Source organism: Girardinichthys multiradiatus, chromosome 1 (assembly GCF_021462225.1).
Source record: "Girardinichthys multiradiatus isolate DD_20200921_A chromosome 1, DD_fGirMul_XY1, whole genome shotgun sequence".
NCBI lineage: Eukaryota > Metazoa > Chordata > Actinopteri > Cyprinodontiformes > Goodeidae > Girardinichthys > Girardinichthys multiradiatus.
This window is the reverse complement of record NC_061794.1, coordinates 43,317,953-43,339,449: the sequence shown is the minus strand read 5'-3', so window position 1 is coordinate 43,339,449 and position 21,497 is coordinate 43,317,953. Positions and strand designations below refer to the sequence as shown.

General features: G+C 38.8%; 1 protein-coding gene across 3 annotated transcripts; it reads left to right on the top strand.

Moving 5' to 3' along the window:
- Positions 1-5,599: 5,599 nt before the first annotated feature.
- Positions 5,600-20,141, top strand: ccn5 (cellular communication network factor 5). 3 transcript variants are annotated; one of them, XR_007040164.1, is made up of 6 exons: positions 5,600-5,819; positions 8,677-8,893; positions 9,298-9,546; positions 12,642-12,901; positions 14,639-15,009; positions 19,488-20,141. XR_007040164.1 is itself a non-coding variant. In XM_047378303.1 (5 exons), the coding sequence occupies exons 1-5, from the start codon at positions 5,760-5,762 to the stop codon at positions 14,924-14,926; spliced, it is 1,056 nt and encodes a 351-aa protein (XP_047234259.1). In that variant the 5' UTR covers positions 5,600-5,759; the 3' UTR covers positions 14,927-18,712. The 3 variants fall into 3 exon arrangements, 2 of the variants coding, with proteins under 2 accessions (XP_047234259.1, XP_047234247.1); XM_047378303.1 differs by lacking the exon at positions 19,488-20,141 and having other exon boundaries at positions 12,660-12,901; positions 14,639-18,712; XM_047378291.1 differs by lacking the exon at positions 19,488-20,141 and having other exon boundaries at positions 14,639-18,712.
- Positions 20,142-21,497: the final 1,356 nt, after the last annotated feature.

The window sequence follows — 21,497 nt, the reverse complement described above, 5'->3', positions numbered from 1 at the left end:
CAAAATTAGCATATTTCATCCGACCAATAAAAGAAAAGTGTTTTTAATACAAAAAACGTCAACCTTCAAATAATCATGTACAGTTATGCACTCAATACTTGGTCGGGAATCCTTTTGCAGAAATGACTGCTTCAATGCGGCGTGGCATGGAGGCAATCAGCCTGTGGCACTGCTGAGGTCTTATGGAGGCCCAGGATGCTTCGATAGCGGCCTTTAGCTCATCCAGAGTGTTGGGTCTTGAGTCTCTCAACGTTCTCTTCACAATATCCCACAGATTCTCTATGGGGTTCAGGTCAGGAGAGTTGGCAGGCCAATTGAGCACAGTGATACCATGGTCAGTAAACCATTTACCAGTGGTTTTGGCACTGTGAGCAGGTGCCAGGTCGTGCTGAAAAAGGAAATCTTCATCTCCATAAAGCTTTTCAGCAGATGGAAGCATGAAGTGCTCCAAAATCTCCTGATAGCTAGCTGCATTGACCCTGCCCTTGATAAAACACAGTGGACCAACACCAGCAGCTGACACGGCACCCCAGACCATCACTGACTGTGGGTACTTGACACTGGACTTCTGGCATTTTGGCATTTCCTTCTCCCCAGTCTTCCTCCAGACTCTGGCACCTTGATTTCCGAATGACATGCAGAATTTGCTTTCATCCGAAAAAAGTACTTTGGACCACTGAGCAACAGTCCAGTGCTGCTTCTCTGTAGCCCAGGTCTGGGGAATGCGGCACCTGTAGCCCATTTCCTGCACACGCCTGTGCACGGTGGCTCTGGATGTTTCTACTCCAGACTCAGTCCACTGCTTCCGCAGGTCCCCCAAGGTCTAGAATCGGCCCTTCTCCACAATCTTCCTCAGGGTCCGGTCACCTCTTCTCGTTGTGCAGCGTTTTCTGCCACACTTTTTCCTTCCCACAGACTTCCCACTGAGGTGCCTTGATACAGCACTCTGGGAACAGCCAATTCGTTCAGAAATTTCTTTCTGTGTCTTACCCTCTTGCTTGAGGGTGTCAATAGTGGCCTTCTGGACAGCAGTCAGGTCGGCGGTCTTACCCATGATTGGGGTTTTGAGTGATGAACCAGGCTGGGAGTTTTAAAGGCCTCAGGAATCTTTTGCAGGTGTTTAGAGTTAACCCGTTGATTCAGATGATTAGGTTCATAGCTCATTTAGAGACCCTTTTAATGATATGCTAATTTTGTGAGATAGGAATTTTGGGTTTTCATGAGCTGTATGCCAATATCATCCGTATTAAGACAATAAAAGATCTGAAATATTTCAGTTAGTGTGCAATGAATCTAAAATATATGAATGTTAAATTTTCATCATGACATTATGGAAAATAATGAACTTTATCACAATATGCTAATTCTTTGAGAAGGACCTGTAGCTGAGGAGATTGGGACGTGAGAGATGGAACCCTACTCTCATTTCTTCAGCCCAACCCTCAGTTCTGGTTGCAGAATTTAACTGTTGTTCCATTAGTTAAAAAGAAACATATGTGATATCCACAGAAATAGTAGAATCTTGGCTAAAAGCTGTTATAAACCATTTCTACAAACACCAAAAGCAGTTAAAACTAAAGGCATTGAATCAGAAAATAAACAAGCTCAACAAAATGACCACAAAACTTAGTCTCAGCTGTTCACCACATGGCTTCAACACACACAACCAGCATGTGTGCTGTAAGCAGTGAGCTCACATATTCCAAAAATTTATTTTGTTGCAATCTACCCAGGTTTTACTCAACCAGCTGAAAAGAAAGTCCATAATTATCACTCCCATTTGAAAAACATAATTATTAACATAATGATTGTTTAGATAGAGTATGTAAATTCTCAGAAACATTCAGTCAGATTTGCACATGTTATTTTGAGCTCAAACTTCACAAAAAGACTACTGGACTAGACTTGATGAGCTATTTGCCTGGGGACATCCTGCTAAAACCATAAATCCAAGAGAAATCTGTCCAGGCCTTGTCCTGACACTTCAGTCTGGAGTTGTTTGGATTCAGTCTCAGCTGTCAGATTAACAGATTAGCCCTTGAGTATGCTGTCAAAAAGTGATTACATTTTTATCCTTGTTGAGTCCCTAGTTAGTTTCTGATTTCGCTGAGAAACAACACGGTGTCCTCTCCAAGCTTCAGTGCTTCAAACAATCTGGATCAAACCTTTATTGGTGAACTGCCCTCATCCCAACGTTAATGCTCTCAGGCAGCTTTGTGTCCGAACATTCGTTAGACATTTGAGCTCACAGATTTGGCAAAAGTGATTAGCCCTGCTTTCAGCACCTGCATTTTAAATCACTCTAACATTTACAAGGGAGACAACATTTTTCTTTTCCATATTTTTAGCATTTATAAATCAGCAAGCATTTCATAGATAGGTCCAAATAATGTATACACTAATTCAGATTGGAGCATGTGATTAGGTGATTAGGATGTTTTGTTATGAGTCAGTGGAAATGTCACTGTCTGGGTACTTTCTTACAACTGTGTGTTTTGGCAAAATGGTTCTCTTCCTGTCTTGATTAGAACCAGTAGATCTAATTCCAGTTTGACTTGTGGGCTGGTTGTATTTTCCATTCTGAAGTACCATAATACAACATTATTACTCACCACCAAAATTTTGTCATCTACTAATGAAAACTTGTAGTTTTCATCTCAACTCTTTGGAATAAATTCTGCGCTACAGCTTGCTACATTGAAACCATAATCTATTACAATGCAATCATTCCAGCCTCAGTGGTTCCTAGAGTGAATGGAAAACATGTGGTAGAGTCCAGGAATGCAAAGTTTCTCAGTGAAAGCTGAATTTGAGGCTTAATAGTACTTCCATCTTCCCGTCCACCTGGAATCCATCCTGCTGTTACACAAACACTTTCGTCTTCTCCATCTCACTGTCTGTCTCCTTCTATTTATAACTCACCACTGGATTGTTTTCCTGCCCACCCAGCTGTGGGAGATATGGCTGATGGTGACATTCAGGAATCTCGTTTTACTTTGAAATTCTACCTCATAATAGATGGAATAATCTGTGCTTGTGTGAGTCACTGTGTTCTTTCTGGTGAGTCGATCAATGGCATGTCAGTTTGAATACAAAAGTTTTAAAAAGAAATTTAAGCATTGGAGCTTTGATGGGTAGCAGTAAGACATAATATATGAACAGTATGGTTAAACGCAAACTACTTACAGCGGAATACCAACAAAACAGAAACATTGATAGAAAAAATTGCTGTAATCAGGCAGCATCAGTTTCCTAAGTTCCTCTGTTTAATCTAACTTCAGAAATCTGGACGTGATGATCAAGGGACACTTCTGTCTCTCTTGATCATCACTCGAAGCAATTAGCTCATAATTGCTTTCACCATTTAAGAAATATTTCTAAACTCAAATGTGAACTGGAAATTATTATACATGCTTTTATTTTTTCTTGTGTGGGTTATTGTAATTGCCTTTTTACTTGTTAAAGTCTGCCTTGCATCGCCTTCAGACCAGGCAGAACGGTGCAGCAAAACGTTTAGCAAGCAATATCAGGAGAGCCCAAATCACTCCTGTCTTAGCTTCGCTTCACTGGTTACCAGTTCATTTAAGACCACATTTTAAAGTCCTTGTTTTAACTTTTTAGGGCCCTGGCATGCTTAAGCCCCAGTATTCTGCCAGAGTTCTGAAGTCTGCTTATGAGAGACTGTTAGCCCCACGAAAATGGTTTAAAAACTCGTGGGGACTGGTCAATTTACCCAGATTGAGGAATTCTCTCCCATTGTTTCTACATTGTGTTGACTCCATTGATTCTTTTAAAATGTATCTAAAGACATATTTGTACAGACAGGCTTTTAATTATTGTGCTTTTTCTCATGTTTGGTGTGTTTTATTTATGAAGAAGATGCTAACATACTTCGGCTGCTCAGCTTAAGGTAGAGCCTTTTAATAGTTACCGTCAGTATGGTTGATGCCTTGTGTTCAGTACTGATCAGCGCTTGCCTGAACCCTCATAGCCAGAATATCAGAAAGACTGATGGATACAGTTCCAAATGGGAGTCAGGAGCCACCACCTCCACATGCATGACATCAAGCTGTGTGCTTATAATGAGCTAGAAATTGACTCATAGATCCACCTCAGCAGGACAAACAGTAATGATATCGGAATGTTATTTGGATTAGACAAGTTCAATGAAACGGTTTCCAAGAGAAACAAGATGATCACAGTGGATGGGATTCAACTACCACAGAACAGTCCCAACAGACAGTAAAGGATGGAGGCCAAGGATATGTTAATATCACATCCATCACAGAGAATTAAAAAACAAAGATTTATCAGTGCTTTTCTCAAGGACACTTCTGCATGCTACTGGGTAGGGGATTGTATTCTGATCATTTGTTTGAAGCATGAGCCTAAATCCAGTCCCCAACACAGTTTAGGATTAAATACTATATTTTAAATTCAAGCAGACAAAGCTTAAACAAGTAGCCTGGTTAGGATTCAGGAACATCTGCACCAAGAGTGAGACTACAGTTACCCTGGGAGATGTAATGCTAAGACAGGTGAAGCATGAAAGGGCAAAGATGATGTTGTACTTCCAGACCTAGAGAATTTCTGTCAAAACCTAAAGTGCAGTGTAGAACCCTCAACCTCAAAAGCCTCCCATGTTTCAGACTTTAAGTCATTGTCAAGTCAAACCAACACTATAGTGAAGGTCCCAAGACTCCCAGATATTTTCTTGTAGCAAAGGACACAAGAATGATCCAAATATATTCCAGTCAACAGACTTTATCTTAATGGTTATGAAACAAAGTCTGTCTTACAGTGCCTTTACACCAAACCTGAATTTTCTCACTTTTACCAATCCCTTGACCGATCCTTGCACCAGACCATTAACGTGAGTGCACCCTAAATTATTTAACTGGTTTGACATGAAAAACATAAAGGTTGATGTTTCTGTTTCCAGCTAGTCACAGCAGATGGCTTCTCACACTGACACTCGTTCTGTTGGAGATTTCTTCCTGTAAATGTCATTCCTTTCTAACATCCCAACATGCTTGATCAGGCTGATTGCTGCAAAGCTAATCCTGAATGCAATAACCAATGGTCATTTATGATCAACTCACTTTGGTTGTACTTTACCATAATAAGGATCAAAATGAGCTGTATGTAATTACAAATAAATGCAACTATTTCATTGTCATAGGATAAATTAGGTTGATTTAAAAACAATTTTGACTAGCTTAAAGTGTAAGTACCTTTGAATTTGAGTTTCTCTTTGAAAATACAATGGTTGTGATGTGTTGTAATATATATTTTATTGTTCTATACATCTGTCTTTTACTATCAAGTAAGACACTCCAGTTTCTTGTGAAAACATCTGGAAGATAATTTCAACTTGAATCACATCTGTCACCACAAAAGCGTGATTGTTACTTTACAGATCCGTTTGGCTGATGTATTTCCCATCCCCTCAGTTCCAAGGAAGCTCTGTAAACTCAGAGTACCATCAAACTGGAGAGAGTGAGACGAGAGGAAAAAGGGAAGGGTGGAGGTGTGTCTGCATGTTTGTAAGTGGAAATGGGCAGCCGGGAGGAGGAATGTGAAACATTTCTGATGCTGGATCAGTGGCTGTTTACACAGTAGTCAGCCTGTGACATCAGAGTCCAGACTTTATAAATGTCAGCAGGCATGAGAATGAGCCTCTATCAGACAGCTCCACTGGCTGCACCAATCCGTCACACAGCTTACAGCAGGATAGACTGAGCTGCATCAGAAACAAAATGGACCGACTGGATCACTGTGTGATTACTCTGGGTGTACTGATCCATGTGGCTACACAGGTGAGACCCGCTCATGCTCATTCACCTATTACAACTTTAAATTATATGTCTGAGGAAGTTTAAGAAGAATCCAAATTAAAACAAGAAAGTCAAATTTGTGTGATTTGTTTGTCTTTACTGTTAAATTTGCAAAGCTGAGGAAGCATGAACAAATGTGAGTTACAGACCCGATTAATTTCTGAATTCATTTCCTGTGTGTAATGTGTTAATTTTAGTCCAGGAAGAGAGGTGACTGCATATTATTGTAGTCAGTATTTGGTATTAACATGAAAGCAGGGATTAGAATCAACCTGTTTACTATTTTCTCAAATAATGAGCATCTGATTTTTAAAGAAAGCCAGCAACACCTCAGTAAATTTTAAATTTCTATTTTAGCTGGTGATAGCATGGAAACCTTTAAAAAATCGATAGTCTATGATAAGACAAATAAATAGCACGATAATTTTGCATAGGAAACAAGATTGCTTCAAACAATTAAAAATCCAAACAACAGAAATGTTGACTGGTTTTAATTCTTCCTTTATAATATCAAATACAAAGTTATTTTCAAAAACCTTTAATCATTGACTTCCTCTAATATATATTGCACATCTCTCCTTTATTGTTTCATCAGCTCTAAAGTGGATTTAAGGCTAGTTTGTTGTTTGTTAGATGAGCCCCTCCACACTTATTTGTGTAAAAAGCTTTAAAAAATCTTATTATTTTTATTTTTTTAGTTGATTAAAGTGTTTAGGGACTTTTGAGCAGTAATCCAAGATTCCTGTTTCCCTTGAGTAATAATATTTTATTAAACAGATTATTTTTAGCTACTTTAGCTCAAAATGGGAAAGACCACAAAATATGCAATTACAGTAAAGCAGGTATGTGTTGATCTTCATAACTCTGGCTACAGAAAAAAAAGCTACTTTCCTAAACTTTCCCATTGTCACATTCTGAGTTTGGGTCGGACCAAAGTGCAGACAAGAGCTGGGCAGCAGCATGTTTAAAAGGAAGGCTTTGTCTTTATTCAAAAAGTTCTTCCAAAATGTAGCAAAAACGTAGCATAAATCGTGGCAGCACAAGACATGAGTAGTGCCGAAAACTTACATAACTCAGAGCAGGAGTGAAGCACAAACTGAACATAGTCATGGCAGGGAACGGGGTGGTGAACGAAGGAGCCAGCAATGAACACATAAACGAGACTAGCTAATATACTGAGGGAATACAAAGGGCAGGTAATCAAAGGAACAGGGACAAGGGTGTGACAAGGAGGCAGGGAGGCTGAAGGAACAGGTGAAACTAATGCATAGGCTAAAACATGGGCGAAGGGACTAATTAACAATAAGGAGACACAGACCTAAGCAAAACTATAGACCAAGATAAATTAACCAAAAGAAGCATAAGAAATCTAGAATAACCAAGAACTGAAGGAAACAAAGAAACTGGAGGAAACAGAAGAACAACAACAACCTAAGAACTGGCAACCTAAGTATAAACAAAGAGCCCATAAGGAAACCCTAAGTACTAAACCAACACAGACTGAAATAAACAGGGAATGAAGCAGAGAGCGTGAGGACTAGAATAAACACAAACCAGGATGTAAACAACAACTAAAGCTAACCTATAAGGGAGTCTGGAACTAATAAACAAGATACAAAAACCAAAATAGAAACATCTAGACAAAAACAAACCATCACAAGAAACCACAAACAAAGTCCAGAATGTCACACCCTGACACCCATATATACACTCGGAACAATAGGTCAAAAACTTTAAACAACTGGAAATTTTAAACAACTGGAAATGTGAAAAAAACTGTAGTAGGACCCACGTTTGTCTTACCTCCACACACATTGAGGAAGATGGTAATAGAGGATAAAAATATTGCCAAGCACTGTGTTAGAGAACAGCAACAAGAATTATAGGACATCCTAGATCGTCAGGTTACCCAAAAAAACAATCTATCTTAAGCCATTTGAACACATCTTTATCAGCGGTGCCAATAACCATGGAGAGTGCTGCACCTTGTCATGTGTTGTAGACCATTGGTTCCCAAACTTTAACTTTTCAGCTTCTGACCCACATTATAATTGTTGCCTAGACTTGTGATCCCACCATGGTTGGAAGCGCGCTGATAAAGCTCCTTATTTGGGAAGTTGGAACTTAAATCAAAGAATATCATCAATACCAACTTAACATTGTCCAGGTGTATTGTGGAGCATTGTAGGATTTGCTAACTGATGTGCTCATTGGTCAGACTAACTGTCATTAAAAAGCTGATAATAATGAATTTTATGCAAGTTAAACAGTAAAAGAAGACAGGCAGGATGTGTAGTATTTCCATTACAACAAAAATCATTGTTTTATATAAGCAGGGCAACCATGTAGGATACATTTGTATATATTTATACATATTTAAGAACAGGGCTGCTGAGAAACATCTAACTTTTCAGACTAATACCTGAAAATACCTATTATACAATTTGAATGTATTTACTACCGTTTACATTATGATTAACAGATATAGCAAAAAAACAAACAAAAAAACAACAACATTGTATTTACAGTTCTTTTTATACATAATTCGTTTTTGAAGATAATCTGAAAATCAATTTCTTGATGTTTTGTAATTCACACTGGGTTCTTGACCCCAGTTTTAGAAACCACAGTACTGTAGACAATAGGTAGTCAGTGTCTCCTCATACTTTTACTTTTCAGGAATTATTTAGCTTGGTAGCAACTGAAATGTGATGTTTCGCTCAACAGTGACGCAGCTCCTGAAAACAACTGTATTGTTTCCTTTCAAGAGCAGTTTTCTGACTGTTTCCATCCTTTGCATGTTTTATGCTATGAACCCTTTTGTGTGTTTTTCCCAAAGGTGATGTGCCAGCTGTGTGACAGGCCCTGCGTTTGCCCTAAATTTGACCCCCAGTGCCCTGTGGGAGTCCCTCTGGTGATGGATGGCTGTCGGTGTTGTCAGGTGTGTGCTCGGCAGCAAGGCAAGCCGTGCACAGAGATGTTACCCTGCGACAGGCAGAAAGGACTGGAGTGTGACTTCAGTGCCAGCTTCCCTGGAGACCCTGGAGTGTGTGTCAGTGAGTAAAGGATGCACTTGGAAGGGTTGATAGAGCATCAGTGAGCAAAATAGACAGGGAGTGTTTAAAGTCTGTGCAGCCAGGTGGGAACAAGTGAGGGATGGCAGTGATATTCCAGAAAGTCAAAATGTTTTGACTTCATTTTCCATGGCAACAATTTCCCCTTTACTTTAATGACTGTCCTTTGAGGATGATAGATTGCAGTGACAACTCTGGTGAAGTAATAAATACATAGAAGGCCCTGTTTTCCACTATAGTGCCTGATCATTACTGTCACTTTCTTCTGCCATACAGTCAACTCACTATAGGTTTCCACTTCCTGATGAAGTTTTTCACATTTATCCAAACTGCAAGTCTGATTTTACAAATTAAACAAGAGCTTTCCTGTTTTATTCTTCCTGCAGGTGCAAAGGATCTGAGCTGTGAGGTCAATGGCATCACTTACCTCGACGGGCAGTCGTTCCAGCCATCCTGTGACTCTTACTGCCACTGTAGAGGCGGAGGGGTGATGTGCGTACCGGCATGTCCGCTTACTGCTCGTCTTCCCACTCCGGACTGTCCCAGCCCACAATTCGTCCAGCTACCAGGGAAGTGCTGCAGGGAATGGGTGTGTGAAAACCTTGATAACACAGTCATTCAAGATGCTATAACAGGTAAGAAACAGAAATGGATGGATGGATGGATGGATGGATGGATGGATGGATGGACGGATGGATGGATGGATGAAATCCAGGAGAACATTCTTGATAAACCTCATATGAATATTTTATTATTTTGGTGGTTGCAGAAATATTCACATTCCCTCAAACATTTTTTTTTTTTGTGTTAGACCAACACAAAGAGGAGTGTAAATGGGATGAGACGAGGAAATGAAAGGAAATCATTTAAACTCTGTTATACAGAGGTTTGTTAAAGAGCATTATTGCAAAAGGCATCAAGAAGAACGAGGAACACAGTGTACAGCTCGGAGAAAAAGTTGTAGAGACGTTAAAAGCAGAGTTAACTTATAAAACCATATACTAAGTTTGGAAAACGGAAAGAGTACAGCATAGCAGCAAACCAGGCAAGACATAATAGACAAACTGAGAAGTTGGGTGAGGAGAGAATCAACTGGAGAAGTAGCCAATCGGCCCACTATTCCACATGTTTTATGCTATGAGTAGCAGCTGTCTAGGTTAGTTTAAGCTGGGGGGAAAGAAACAGTGAGGCAACAGAGCTTGACAGAGCTTGAGAGTTTGTGATGCAACAGATTAAACACTTGAAATTTGTTAATTAATGATCTTTCAGGGTCTTGCTAGAAAGATTTTCTTCCCCATCTGTTTCCAGACTTTACTTAAACTAAGCTAAGATAAGATGTCAGCTGGCTATGTATTAATAACAATTTCTAAAATTGCCAAAGATCAGTATTTCATTAGCTTTTATTCTAACACTGTCAGCATAGATTCCAGTGTTTGGGTATGTGTCTTCATTTCTGATCACTTAGCACATGTGTAAAAAATCATTCAATCCTTTTTATGAGCTCTGTGACCAGTGGTCATGTCTGGACATTTTTACTGGAGCGTTTTTGCTTTAAACCAGGGTGTGTCTAGCTGAAGGAAAATTCCAAAAGTCCAAATATAAGCCCCATTTCTCTGTTTTTTTTGTTCAAAGCATTTAATTTTGTCAGTCACCATGTTTCCAAGTTTCATAACAAAAACCGCAGCTGGGAGAGTCTTAAACACAAAGATTACGTTACTCTGTTAAAAGGGGTGTAACATTGTTTGTGCATGAGACTGGTGTTAGGAAAAAAGAAGCCAGCCTGCTGCTCTAAACACTGTCTGAGTCAAACTTTATTATGGAGACAGCAGAAGAACATTTTGTTATGGTTGTACTTGAAAATCAGTTTATTGAGACAGTGTTGAAAAGGACGTTTTATTATTGTACAACAATCTAGAACACAGGGATTTTAACAACATTAATATTTGAAGTGAATCAGATAGTCATCTCTTCAAGCTTAGGAGCATGAATGAATGAACAGATGGGGACAGTGCATGTATAAAGCTCAACCATATGTCAAGGTTTCCTCCAGTAAAGGTTTGTGTCTGAACACATCATAACTCCCAAAGTCCAGTTATGAGACACATGGTTTTGACTGAAACATATTTTTCCTTCATTCAAAGTCTCCAGCTTTCACAACAACATCCGCAGCTGTGTGCCTATTAAGCATTACATTATATACTAAAATCTATCCTGCAGCTGGTCTTGGACGGTAGGGAAATTTAAGTCTGGTGATATACATGTGCATCTCAATAAATTAAAATATAATTAAAAAACAAAAAGGGAAACACCTATATTATATAAATTCAATACACTTAGCGTGTATTTAAAGTCTTTATTTTGTTTTTTTTATGATTATGCCTTAATCTTTTCAAAAACTAAATATTAGTTTTTAAGAAAATTTAAATATTAAATAAGACCAATAAATGGAGTATTGTCAAAAGAAAGGTGAAAAAAATCAGACCCAACAATGCAGGCTGATCACCTCCATGCTATGCCACACTGATGCAGTTATTCATGCAAGCAGTGAATTACGTCATGCACATAGTTTTCAGTAGCCCCATATTTCTGTATCCTGTTGTTTTTACTGGACCTATGAAATATTAAAGTTTTCATAGAAATTGAATTTTGAGTTTTCTTTGGCTGGAAGCCGTGTTCATCATAATGAACAGAAATAGATTATCACTCTGGTTGTAACAAATCTGTTTAATATATGGGTTTCACTTTTTGAATCTACTTGCAGAAATAATTACCATTTCAATAACACTGTAACTTATTGAGATGCAACTTGAAAACTTAGTAGCGTTAAACTGAAGTAACAGCCTGCATGGTCCACATTGTTACAGCGGTGTTTACTTTGCTTCTTAGTGATGTACAATGCTTTACAGTTTCTGTTTTTCCAGACAGTAAAAGATGGTTTGTCCCATCAGGAGTTCTAGCAGGTCAACCTTGTATTTAATGCACTTGACTCAACGCAAACAGCTACAATCTTTTAAAGAATGTCATGTCTCACTCCTTAAGAAGGCGTTTTAATTCAGAGCACTTTGCTAGGCTAATACTAGCAACTCTCCGTTTTAATCTGACTCATCATTGATCATTTGGCAGCTAATAATTAATTGTGTGAAAACTAAGAAAACATTTGCTCTCTTGCATAAAAAAACTTTGTGCTCTGGGTTGAACATCATAAAATTTGATGAGTTGTATTTCAGCTGCTGTGTGTAGAGCTCTCCCAAGGTCACATGACATAGACATACAGTATAGGCCGACCGTCTCTGTCACTGTAATGTTATTGTAAGATCAGTAAGAGACTCAGTTTAGATTAATTAAATCAACAAAAAAAATATTGCCAGGGCATTTTACGGTTTGGCAAGTTGGGGAAATGATAATAGGGCAAGATTTCTTCCTAATAAATTGATCACTCATATTGCAGTCATGTGTCTTTCTGGGGTGAGAGTTTACTATAGAAAAGTTCAACACGTATTATTTAAAAATGCCTTTCTCATCAGGACATCTGGTACAGACATTCTTGAACATCCCGGTACAAACACAATTTAGACGTTTGTTAAGAGAACTTGGGGCAGTGTGAGCTTCTCATTCATACTGTACTGTGAGAGCAATATTTTGCTATTTATCCCAAACTTTGAATCTCATCATGTTATCTTGGAGCCAAGATGACCACAAATTACGTGCTGCACATTTTTTTCACTCACAGTTTCTGATTTTCATCCAGCCATGAGACCAGGCCAGCTGTGGCCAACAATGCCAAGAAGTAACCTCCTGAAAAAGCTGGTCTCTCCAGCCTCCACCTGTATAGAGCAGAGCACCCAATGGAGTGCCTGCTCCCAGAGCTGCGGGGCTGGGGTCTCCACACGGGTCTCAAACCAGAATCCTGCCTGTAGGCTGCAAATGGAGACTCGACTTTGTAAAGTGCGACCTTGCCAGGATGTTCAGTCTGAGCCAAGAAGACCCACGGTAAGCTATGACATTATCCCATACTTATGCATACCTAATGCAATTATGCTTTCTGCTTTAGATTGCCTAATCATAATCAACACATTTTACATATATATACATACAAAATGTTGTCTGCATCAGGAAGTGTGATTTAAAAAAGAAAATAAAGGGACATGAACTAAAATGGCTGGTTTTCAATAGTGTATACCTGATGATTTCCTGAATCAACCAGTGTAAGCAACATAGGGACTTTTCTGTGATAAAATTAATCTAGCTCCACAGTAGTATAGAAATATGCAGCTAAAAATAGGAACATGTCTTCAGTCATTTAGATAATTCCAACAACTTCTCAGAGACTGCGGTGTTGTTTATTTATAAGCTATATTTAAGTAAATTTGGATGGTGCTAAAACTTTAATTATAAGTTCAGCTGCATATGCTAAGAGATGAAACACAGTAGAGATTCAACACACAGCAGTGGGCATGCTCTTTGGAGGTGGCCTTCCTCCAACACATAAAGCATTTTGTCTTTGTCACCACAGAGTTTTCTCTACTTCTTTAGTGTCTTCATGTAATCCTAGATAGACTTGATGGTATTCAGATCAAGGTTCTGCAGGGTCCATACCATCACTTGTTTCTCTTGGCACTGAAGATACTGTAGTTCTTAATGATGGCTGCTGTATGTTTGGGGTCACTGTTCTGCAACAGAATAGATTTGGGGTCGTTTATGAGCCTCTCTGGTGGTATGAAATAATGGACAGCATCTGCATGTATTTCTCAGCATGAGGAACACCAGAAATACGGACCAAATCTTCAACTTAATTTTGTTGAAATGCAGCGCTCTACTGTTACAGAAACTCATAATTTTACTGCTCTACAGCCCTTTAGCAAACAAACTGCTAGATTCAAATACTTTAAATTTTGACTTATGCCTAAAGTCCAAAGCAACCCCAGTTCCTATGTTTCCATGAATAGTTAAAATAGATTTTACTGAACTGACTTGACCTTCTTGTGTTTTTTATCTGCTGCACTAAGTTCATCATGGCTGATAACAGCATCTGCAACTCTCGACTTTAACAGTTTTTTGCTGCTTCTTAAAAAAAGCTCCAACAGCATATCCTGAAACCCGAGTCTGCTTCGAACTCTCTGTCTTGGAGAGGCTTTGTTGATGCAGTATAATTAAATTGTGTCCTTTTGCTGCGCTCTTGACATGCTGTTTGGCCTATAACATAAAAACGTTCTTCCACAACCTTACATGGAGAGCCAAGGTTGGCTGTTCCTCACCCAGTTTAAGTCTCCAATGCAGCTGTCTTTGTTTCGGTTAAGGATTGTCTTTCAACCTCAATGTGAAATAGAAGATTATTAGCAACTGTTTTATATATTTGCATAATCATACAGATGACTATAATCCTTATAATAAAAACTAATAAGTGTACCTACAAGGATTGATGCTGGTTTGAAGGCAGTGAGTAGTAACACCAAATAATAGCATGATGTAGGTTTTTCTTCTGTTAGCTAACTTTTATCTGTGTAATTTGTTTAGTAAATAAATTATTATTTATATTTCAGAGACATTTTCCTTTACAGCCTTTTTTCACACCTGTTTCAAATTTTTCCAAAGAACTTAAATTTTAGACTTGCTGAAGAATTTCAGTTTAGGGTAGAAGATTGAAATTGCAACAAAACAAAACTTTTACACTAAATGTTTATATTTTATCTATTTTTTTTTATCTTTGCTTGACACTTGACTTGCTAGAGGGGACAGCATGGTTGGTGCAAGGCCAGCTACAGGTCACCAGGTCCCATCCGGCTCTTGCATCGGGGCTGCTACAGCACTCGAGCCTACCAGCTCCAGTACTGCGGACAGTGCACTGACTCTCGATGCTGTACGCCACACCAAACCTCCACGGCTCAGGTGACCTTCCGCTGCCCCACAGGCAGACTGCTGCAGAGAGCTGTAATGATGATCCACTCATGTGTGTGTCACAACAACTGTCCCTATGCATCCTACACTAACCCTGCTCTCTGGGCACAAAGGCCCTGATTGGTCTGTGGAAATTCTGCCTCGCTGAGCATAGCAGGACTTATTTGAAGGGATAAGTGGTGAAAAACATCTCAAGGTTCAAGGTAAATGAAGATAGACATGAAAATGATTTGAGGAAACTGTGACTGACCTGTACAATGTTGATTTATACACAATGATAAACTCTGCACTCTCTCAAAAGCTTCAGGATGCTTCAGGACCTTGTAAAGCATTTATTTGATCATCTTTATCCTCAAATTTAACAACCTTAGTTATAAATATTATCTTGAGGGAGTGTTTTAGATTGTTATCTACCGTAGATCACTCTCCTCAGTTTGAATGAAGAGAAAGACATTGTTGCTATTCACTGTTCCATTGAACCAATGGCTAACCAGAAGATGCCCTGGAACAATCTGGATTTCTACCACCATACAACAACTTAAATATCCAAACTTTCATTATGGTTCATGTTAATGCAAAGGTATATGTTATTGCAGAAAACTTTAAGCCACCATTACATTTGCATCACAGTGCTGCCATACCTGAGATTTCAGATGATCAGACAAATTTTATAACAAACAAAGAAAACTATAATAATAAAAATAAATAGCATTTTTTATTTATTAAGAGTTTAAAAGCTATCGAAACCAACCCTAACTGAATAAGGTATTGTTCACCTTAATAAATCCCACCCCTGATTACTGCCTGACCACCAAGGATAAAAAAGTACGTATATAGAACCTGTCTGGCAACATTAGGTAGGAATATAAAAAAGCTCACTATGCTTCGATCTACAGAAATTTAAGAACCTATCAAAAACAAAGTCATTTCTCAGTCAGAAAAAGTGTACAAAGCCATTTCTAAGGCTTTGAGACTCACGTGAACCACAGTGAATGCCTTTGTCCACACATGGAGAAGCATGAAACAATGATAAACCTTCCCATGAGTGGCCAGCCTACCACAATTTCTCCACATCAACAACTCACCCAAAAGGTAAAACAAAAAACAAAATCTTAATCCCTGCAGGTTTCACTTGCTACAGTTTAAGTCATAAGAGTAATAAGAAAAAAAAACCAAAACCACGCAGGTTTTTTTTCAAGTATTTTTTGACTGATGAGGCATTTTCCCGGGTTAGTGAGCAGGACAATGACCCAAAGCACACCAGCAGGTTCACTTGAAGGTTTTAAAGTGACGTAGTTTAATTTGACTGAGATGTTGTAGAATGACCTTAAACAGGCCATTCCTGCTCAAAAAAAACATCCAATGTGTCTGAATTAAAACAATTCAGCAAAGAAGAGCGGGCCAAAATTTCTTTACAGTCATGTAAAAGACTCATTGTCAGTTATTGCAAATATCACAGATGCTGCCACCAAGGGTGGCAGAAGCAGTAAATAGGTTTAGGGGCAATCACATTTTTACACGGGGCCGCTTGGTTTGGGTAGGTTTATTACTTCATGAATACAATAATCACTTGAAAACTGCACATTAAATTTCCTCAGGTTTTATTGTCTGATATTAAAAATTGACTATTTAAAACACGCAGGTGTAATAAAAATGCCAAAACAGAAGAAATGTTTAAGCCAGCAAATACTTTTCCACAGCCCCGTCAATACATATCGTATGATGTTATTTAAAGTGGATGTAATTTTTTTCACGGTGACTGTAATTGTCACTGCCCTGCGATGGACTGGCGATCTGTCCAGGGTGTACCCCGCCTCTCGCCCATAGACTGCTGGAGATAGGCACCAGCTCCCCCGCGACCCACTATGGAATAAGCGGTAGAAAATGACTGACTGACTGTAATTGTATTCAAGTTACGGAGCCCGCGAAGGGACATGGGGGGATTTTTTTTTTTCTTTTGCGTCCCCACGCAATACTTTTTGCATTCTCACGCAGTACTTTGTGGGATAGTTTCCAAACCAGACAAATGCAAAAATGGAACAAACACTACACCTGAAATCAACCTTAAATAAAAGAATATTCAATCAGACTTCAATCAGACTAATACTGCACTAAACCATATTTGTGACACTTTATTAGATTATTGCTGCTGCACAATGTGTACTTTTTTTTTATTGGACCCCATTAGTGCTTTTGTTTTTATAGTGAGTTGAACGGTTCTTCTTATCCCAAGCATTTCATTGCATTGTTGACTGTGTGTTAGCCTGCATACGACAAATAAACCATACCTATGCCATATCAGTGCTGTTTGTTTTGTGAGCAGTTTCTCATGTGTGAAGCTGTTCCAAAATGCACAGCCTTCTCAAGGTGATTAACAACGTTTGCGAGGGAACACAAAAGTATTGCGTGGTAACGCAAAATGTATTGTGAGCAACCACAAAAGAAAAAAATCCCCTCATGTCCCTTTGCCGGCTCCGTACAAGTTAATCAAAAAAACATGATATATATTACCGTATACCTGAAAAAAGGGCTAACCTTTGACCTAGCTTGGATTAAGAGATAAAACTTATTTAAATTGCTGAGTAGCGTCTTTTGGAGCAAATGTAAATAAACTGTTGTACATGTACACTATTTGTTCATAGAGTATCTCAAAGAATAACATTGAGCACTCACTGTATATTTCTGTCTTAGACATGAACAGCATAACCTCTAAATGTTACTGTTTAATTTTGCATTTGCAGTTTGTTTTGTTGTTTTTTTTTTTGCACTTTTTAGTTTTTTGTTCATGATGTAAATATTTTCTGAACAGATGCTTCTTGAAACATATATTTTTATATACTGTGTCATGGACTTTTACTCTCAATAAATTTTGAGTTTTTTTTTTAACAAGTTTTAAGATTAATTTCAGTGGAACATATTGCTCTATTTTATTTTATTTTGAACATTCTTTGTAAGCATTACACTTTGACAAAATGTTTTGGGCTTTCTTGAAGCACACATACACACAGAACCCAGTCATAATTTTGGTAATGTTTCATATATGTGTTTGACTATTTTTATGTTACCTCCTCATTTGCATGAAGGCAAATGAAGAGTTGAAGTTGATAGGGTTTACAGAAGGTTTTTAGCCATTCCCTGTTCATTCACTTTCTGACATCTAGTGGTCTAAACAATCTACTGCAGATGCTGTAGATGCTAAAGAGCATTGGACAGAACATTTAACTTGAGATGAAAAATACAAGCGTGGCCAGTCTGAATTGCAAAGATCACTGTACAATTTCCCAGCCAGGCACCAAGAAAAATATATGTAGCTTTCTAGTTTCACCCTGTTCAGCTCCTCCTGTGTTACTTGTAGGAACAAAGAATACTGTGTAAACTGTTACAATTCTTTATTTTTTTCTGGATTTTTCTTTAAAAGCTGAATTATTTATTATCATGTATCTTGCATATATTTTTTAAAGACACCTGGTACACCCTGGATAGATAGACAGTATTTTACAGGGCAACACAAGGCACTCAGGACAGACAATCATGCACAGGCACTCATTCCTAAGAGCAATTTAAAGAGACCAATTAACCTAAAAGTCATGTTTTTGGACTATGGGAGGAAGCAAGAGTATGCAGGGAGAACCCATGCTTGCATGGGGAGGAAATGTAAACTCCATGCAGAAAGACTCTAGGCCAGGATTCAAACCCGGGACCTTCTTGCTGCAAGGCAAAGGTGCTCCAGAACAACTAATGATGAGCAAGTTTATTTCATTAAATTTGACAACAACTTACAAAAAAGAAATGTTCATCACTTAATGCCCAAAACTGTTTGACTCCCTAAGTCCCTTTAGTTTTTGATAGTAAAGTGTAATTAGCACCTTAATAAATTCTTAGCACTCATAGTGCTACACAGTTGCACTCATGTTTCAAGTGAAAGTTTAATAAACTCTACAGACTTGAAGATACATTTTGTACAGCATTTTGCCAGTATTATAGTATGAGCCACAATAATATTCTGATTCTCATGCACCAACAATGACATTCTTCGTGCTGTCTTTGTCTTTTAAAGGGGTGAATATATTTCCACCCAGACTTGCTGAAAATCATCTCTTGCTTGTTTTCATATTGTCACAACATTTTGAATAGCTTTCTTACCTTAAGAATATTATAGATACGATAAGATAAGACATTGAAGTTTGTGTGATAATGTGAAACATTAAAGTGTGACAAAAAAGCAAAAACACAAATTGGGGAAGATATATTTTTACACGGCATTGTAAGTTTAGCCTGCTTTACCCATTCCAAAACCAGTTTTGATTTGTTTGTGATCACTGTCATGTTGGAAACCTCGACTGTGTCTAAGTTTCAACTATGTGATCTTAATTGTCGCTTTAGATGAAAGAAAAGTCAAATGTTCCAGAAGAACCCAGTGACAACCAAAGCTCAAATCTGCCCTGCAGCAGTGTTGTGTTTATGAATATGAATATATTATTTAATATTAATACTTTATTAAATAATATTACCAGCCCAATTAGGTGGTGGTATTAGGACAAAATTGAAAGGGATGAGCCAAGCTCTGACATTATTGAACAGCATAAACTCTGTACACACACGGAATGAATTCACGCAATTTCTTAAAATACAATAATTTATTGACAAAAATAAGTCAACTCAAAGTCAAACATATTTTCAGTTGCAGACTGCCCATCAGATGACCCTTCAAAGAGAGAATGCTGTGAAGCTTGAGCTCTCAAAAGCTGAGGAGAGTTTGAGAAAGCTGAATCAAAGTTAGAGGACCTGATGGCAGATGAGCTCAAGAAAGCTTCACCCCAAAAGTGGAGACAGACCTCCACATCTCAGGTACCTGATTTGCATTTTCACTCACAGCAGCTGCAGCGGGAGGCAGACTCAGACAACAGGCATCCAGAACCTACAGAGTCTCCCCTTCCTAAACTTAGTCCAAGTGTTCAACTTACTTCCACAGACCTTAACAGAATGTTGGAAGTCAGATGGTCTCCAGTGGTGTCCTGCCAAATACCATTGCAGTGAACAACCACTAAGATGACAGAGTGCCAGACTCAGCATGTGCAAGTGGTCCAATTGGGTGGAAGGAGCAGCCTTCCAACCTGATCTGCACCCCTTCTGCTTCTGACTCTGTGTCGACCCCTAGGGGCCAGGAGAGACGCACATGGTTCTCAGGTGACTCAAACCTGCTTGAGGTTGAACATTGTCTTCTTGACTTGCGCTCTCCTTCTCATCGTGAGAGGTTGAGTCTTATTTGGAAAAAAACAGCTAAGAGTGTTCATGTGTTCATAAAAACTCTTCCTCCAGAAATTAGTGACAGTTATCCAGCTCTCTGCCAGGCTCTTAGAGAAGAGTACTATGTTTACAGAGATGAAGCCGCTGCCACTATTAATGCTTTGACAGTTTTGCAAAAAGAAGATGAACCTCCGAGAGAATATTTCCACCGTTTGAATGCTTACTTTCAGGGATGTTATGCTCAAGATCTTGAAGAAGAAAACACTTTTAAGTCGTTGTTTCTTCACAACCTCCATGTTAGCGTGCAGTTTGAAGTGACCATGCATTGCATAACAGAGAATCTCTCCATGCAGGAGACTCGTAGGTATGCTCAGCTTGTGTGGGAAACACGTGTCCGTTCAGACAGGAACAGGCAAAGTTAGAGTGTTAAACATTCAAACTAAGAACAGGCCTAAGAAGAAGCGCAGTCAGTCCCCAAGTGATGCAGCAGAACCAGGGGGGTGGGAACCGGCATCAGTCAAAAGACAAGCCACCAGTTAAAAGACAAACACCTTTTCACAGTGCAACATCAAACTGTAAGGTTGGTGGTAAAGAGTGGAGCCACTCCAAAGATGTCATCACAAAGGAGGAGTTTGAGATGATCTGTAGGTGTGTTATCACTGAGGTAACGGCGTTCCTAAAAGACATGGCAAGCCGTAGCAGTCCAGAATCAACCCTGTAAGATCTATCAAACAAGGTATGAAGATGGTAAATAATTCCAACACCCTATATTCTGTTTTATCTTTTTCTTTCTTATGGTTTTGAACTTGAGAAATTATTAAAGTTTTAAAAGCAGTATTATGATGGTGTGAAAATTATTACAAGATTTTTTCTTTTGTTTTTTTAAACATTTTATTAGTGTTAGTCTCTGCCCAAACCTGCCTCACTCCTGTCCAAACACTAACCTCTGAACCGAAAATGAACTGTTGAACTCTGCCTACCTACAGGAACCCAGTGACTCTTTTCACATGGCTGAGGACAGATGGTTAGCCCCAAAGACTGTGGACTTCATCTCATTCTTCGGAACTAAAGGGGGGAATGTTGGGACCACAGCCATGGGTTACAAAATGAAAGGCCAGTACGAACTTTTCTGGAACTTTCAAAATAATTCACATTAACCTATTTCCAGTTCATCCAGAAACGGGGGTAACAGCGAACTTCCCATGACGTCACTGTCCGAATAAAAACCCCACTTTTGCAACAAACTGACCTCTTCCACGCAGGTCCCCAGTGGAACTGGACGGAGGGAAACAGCGCACTAATGTCTCTTTGCTGGCAAATAGACATAACTCTTCAAACTGGATCCAATAGTGTTATACGATCACACGATCATATGCGCTAACTTAAGTAGGAATGAATTGCTGTTTGTGTATCCGGTATTTATTTATGAACGGGGGTAAATAAG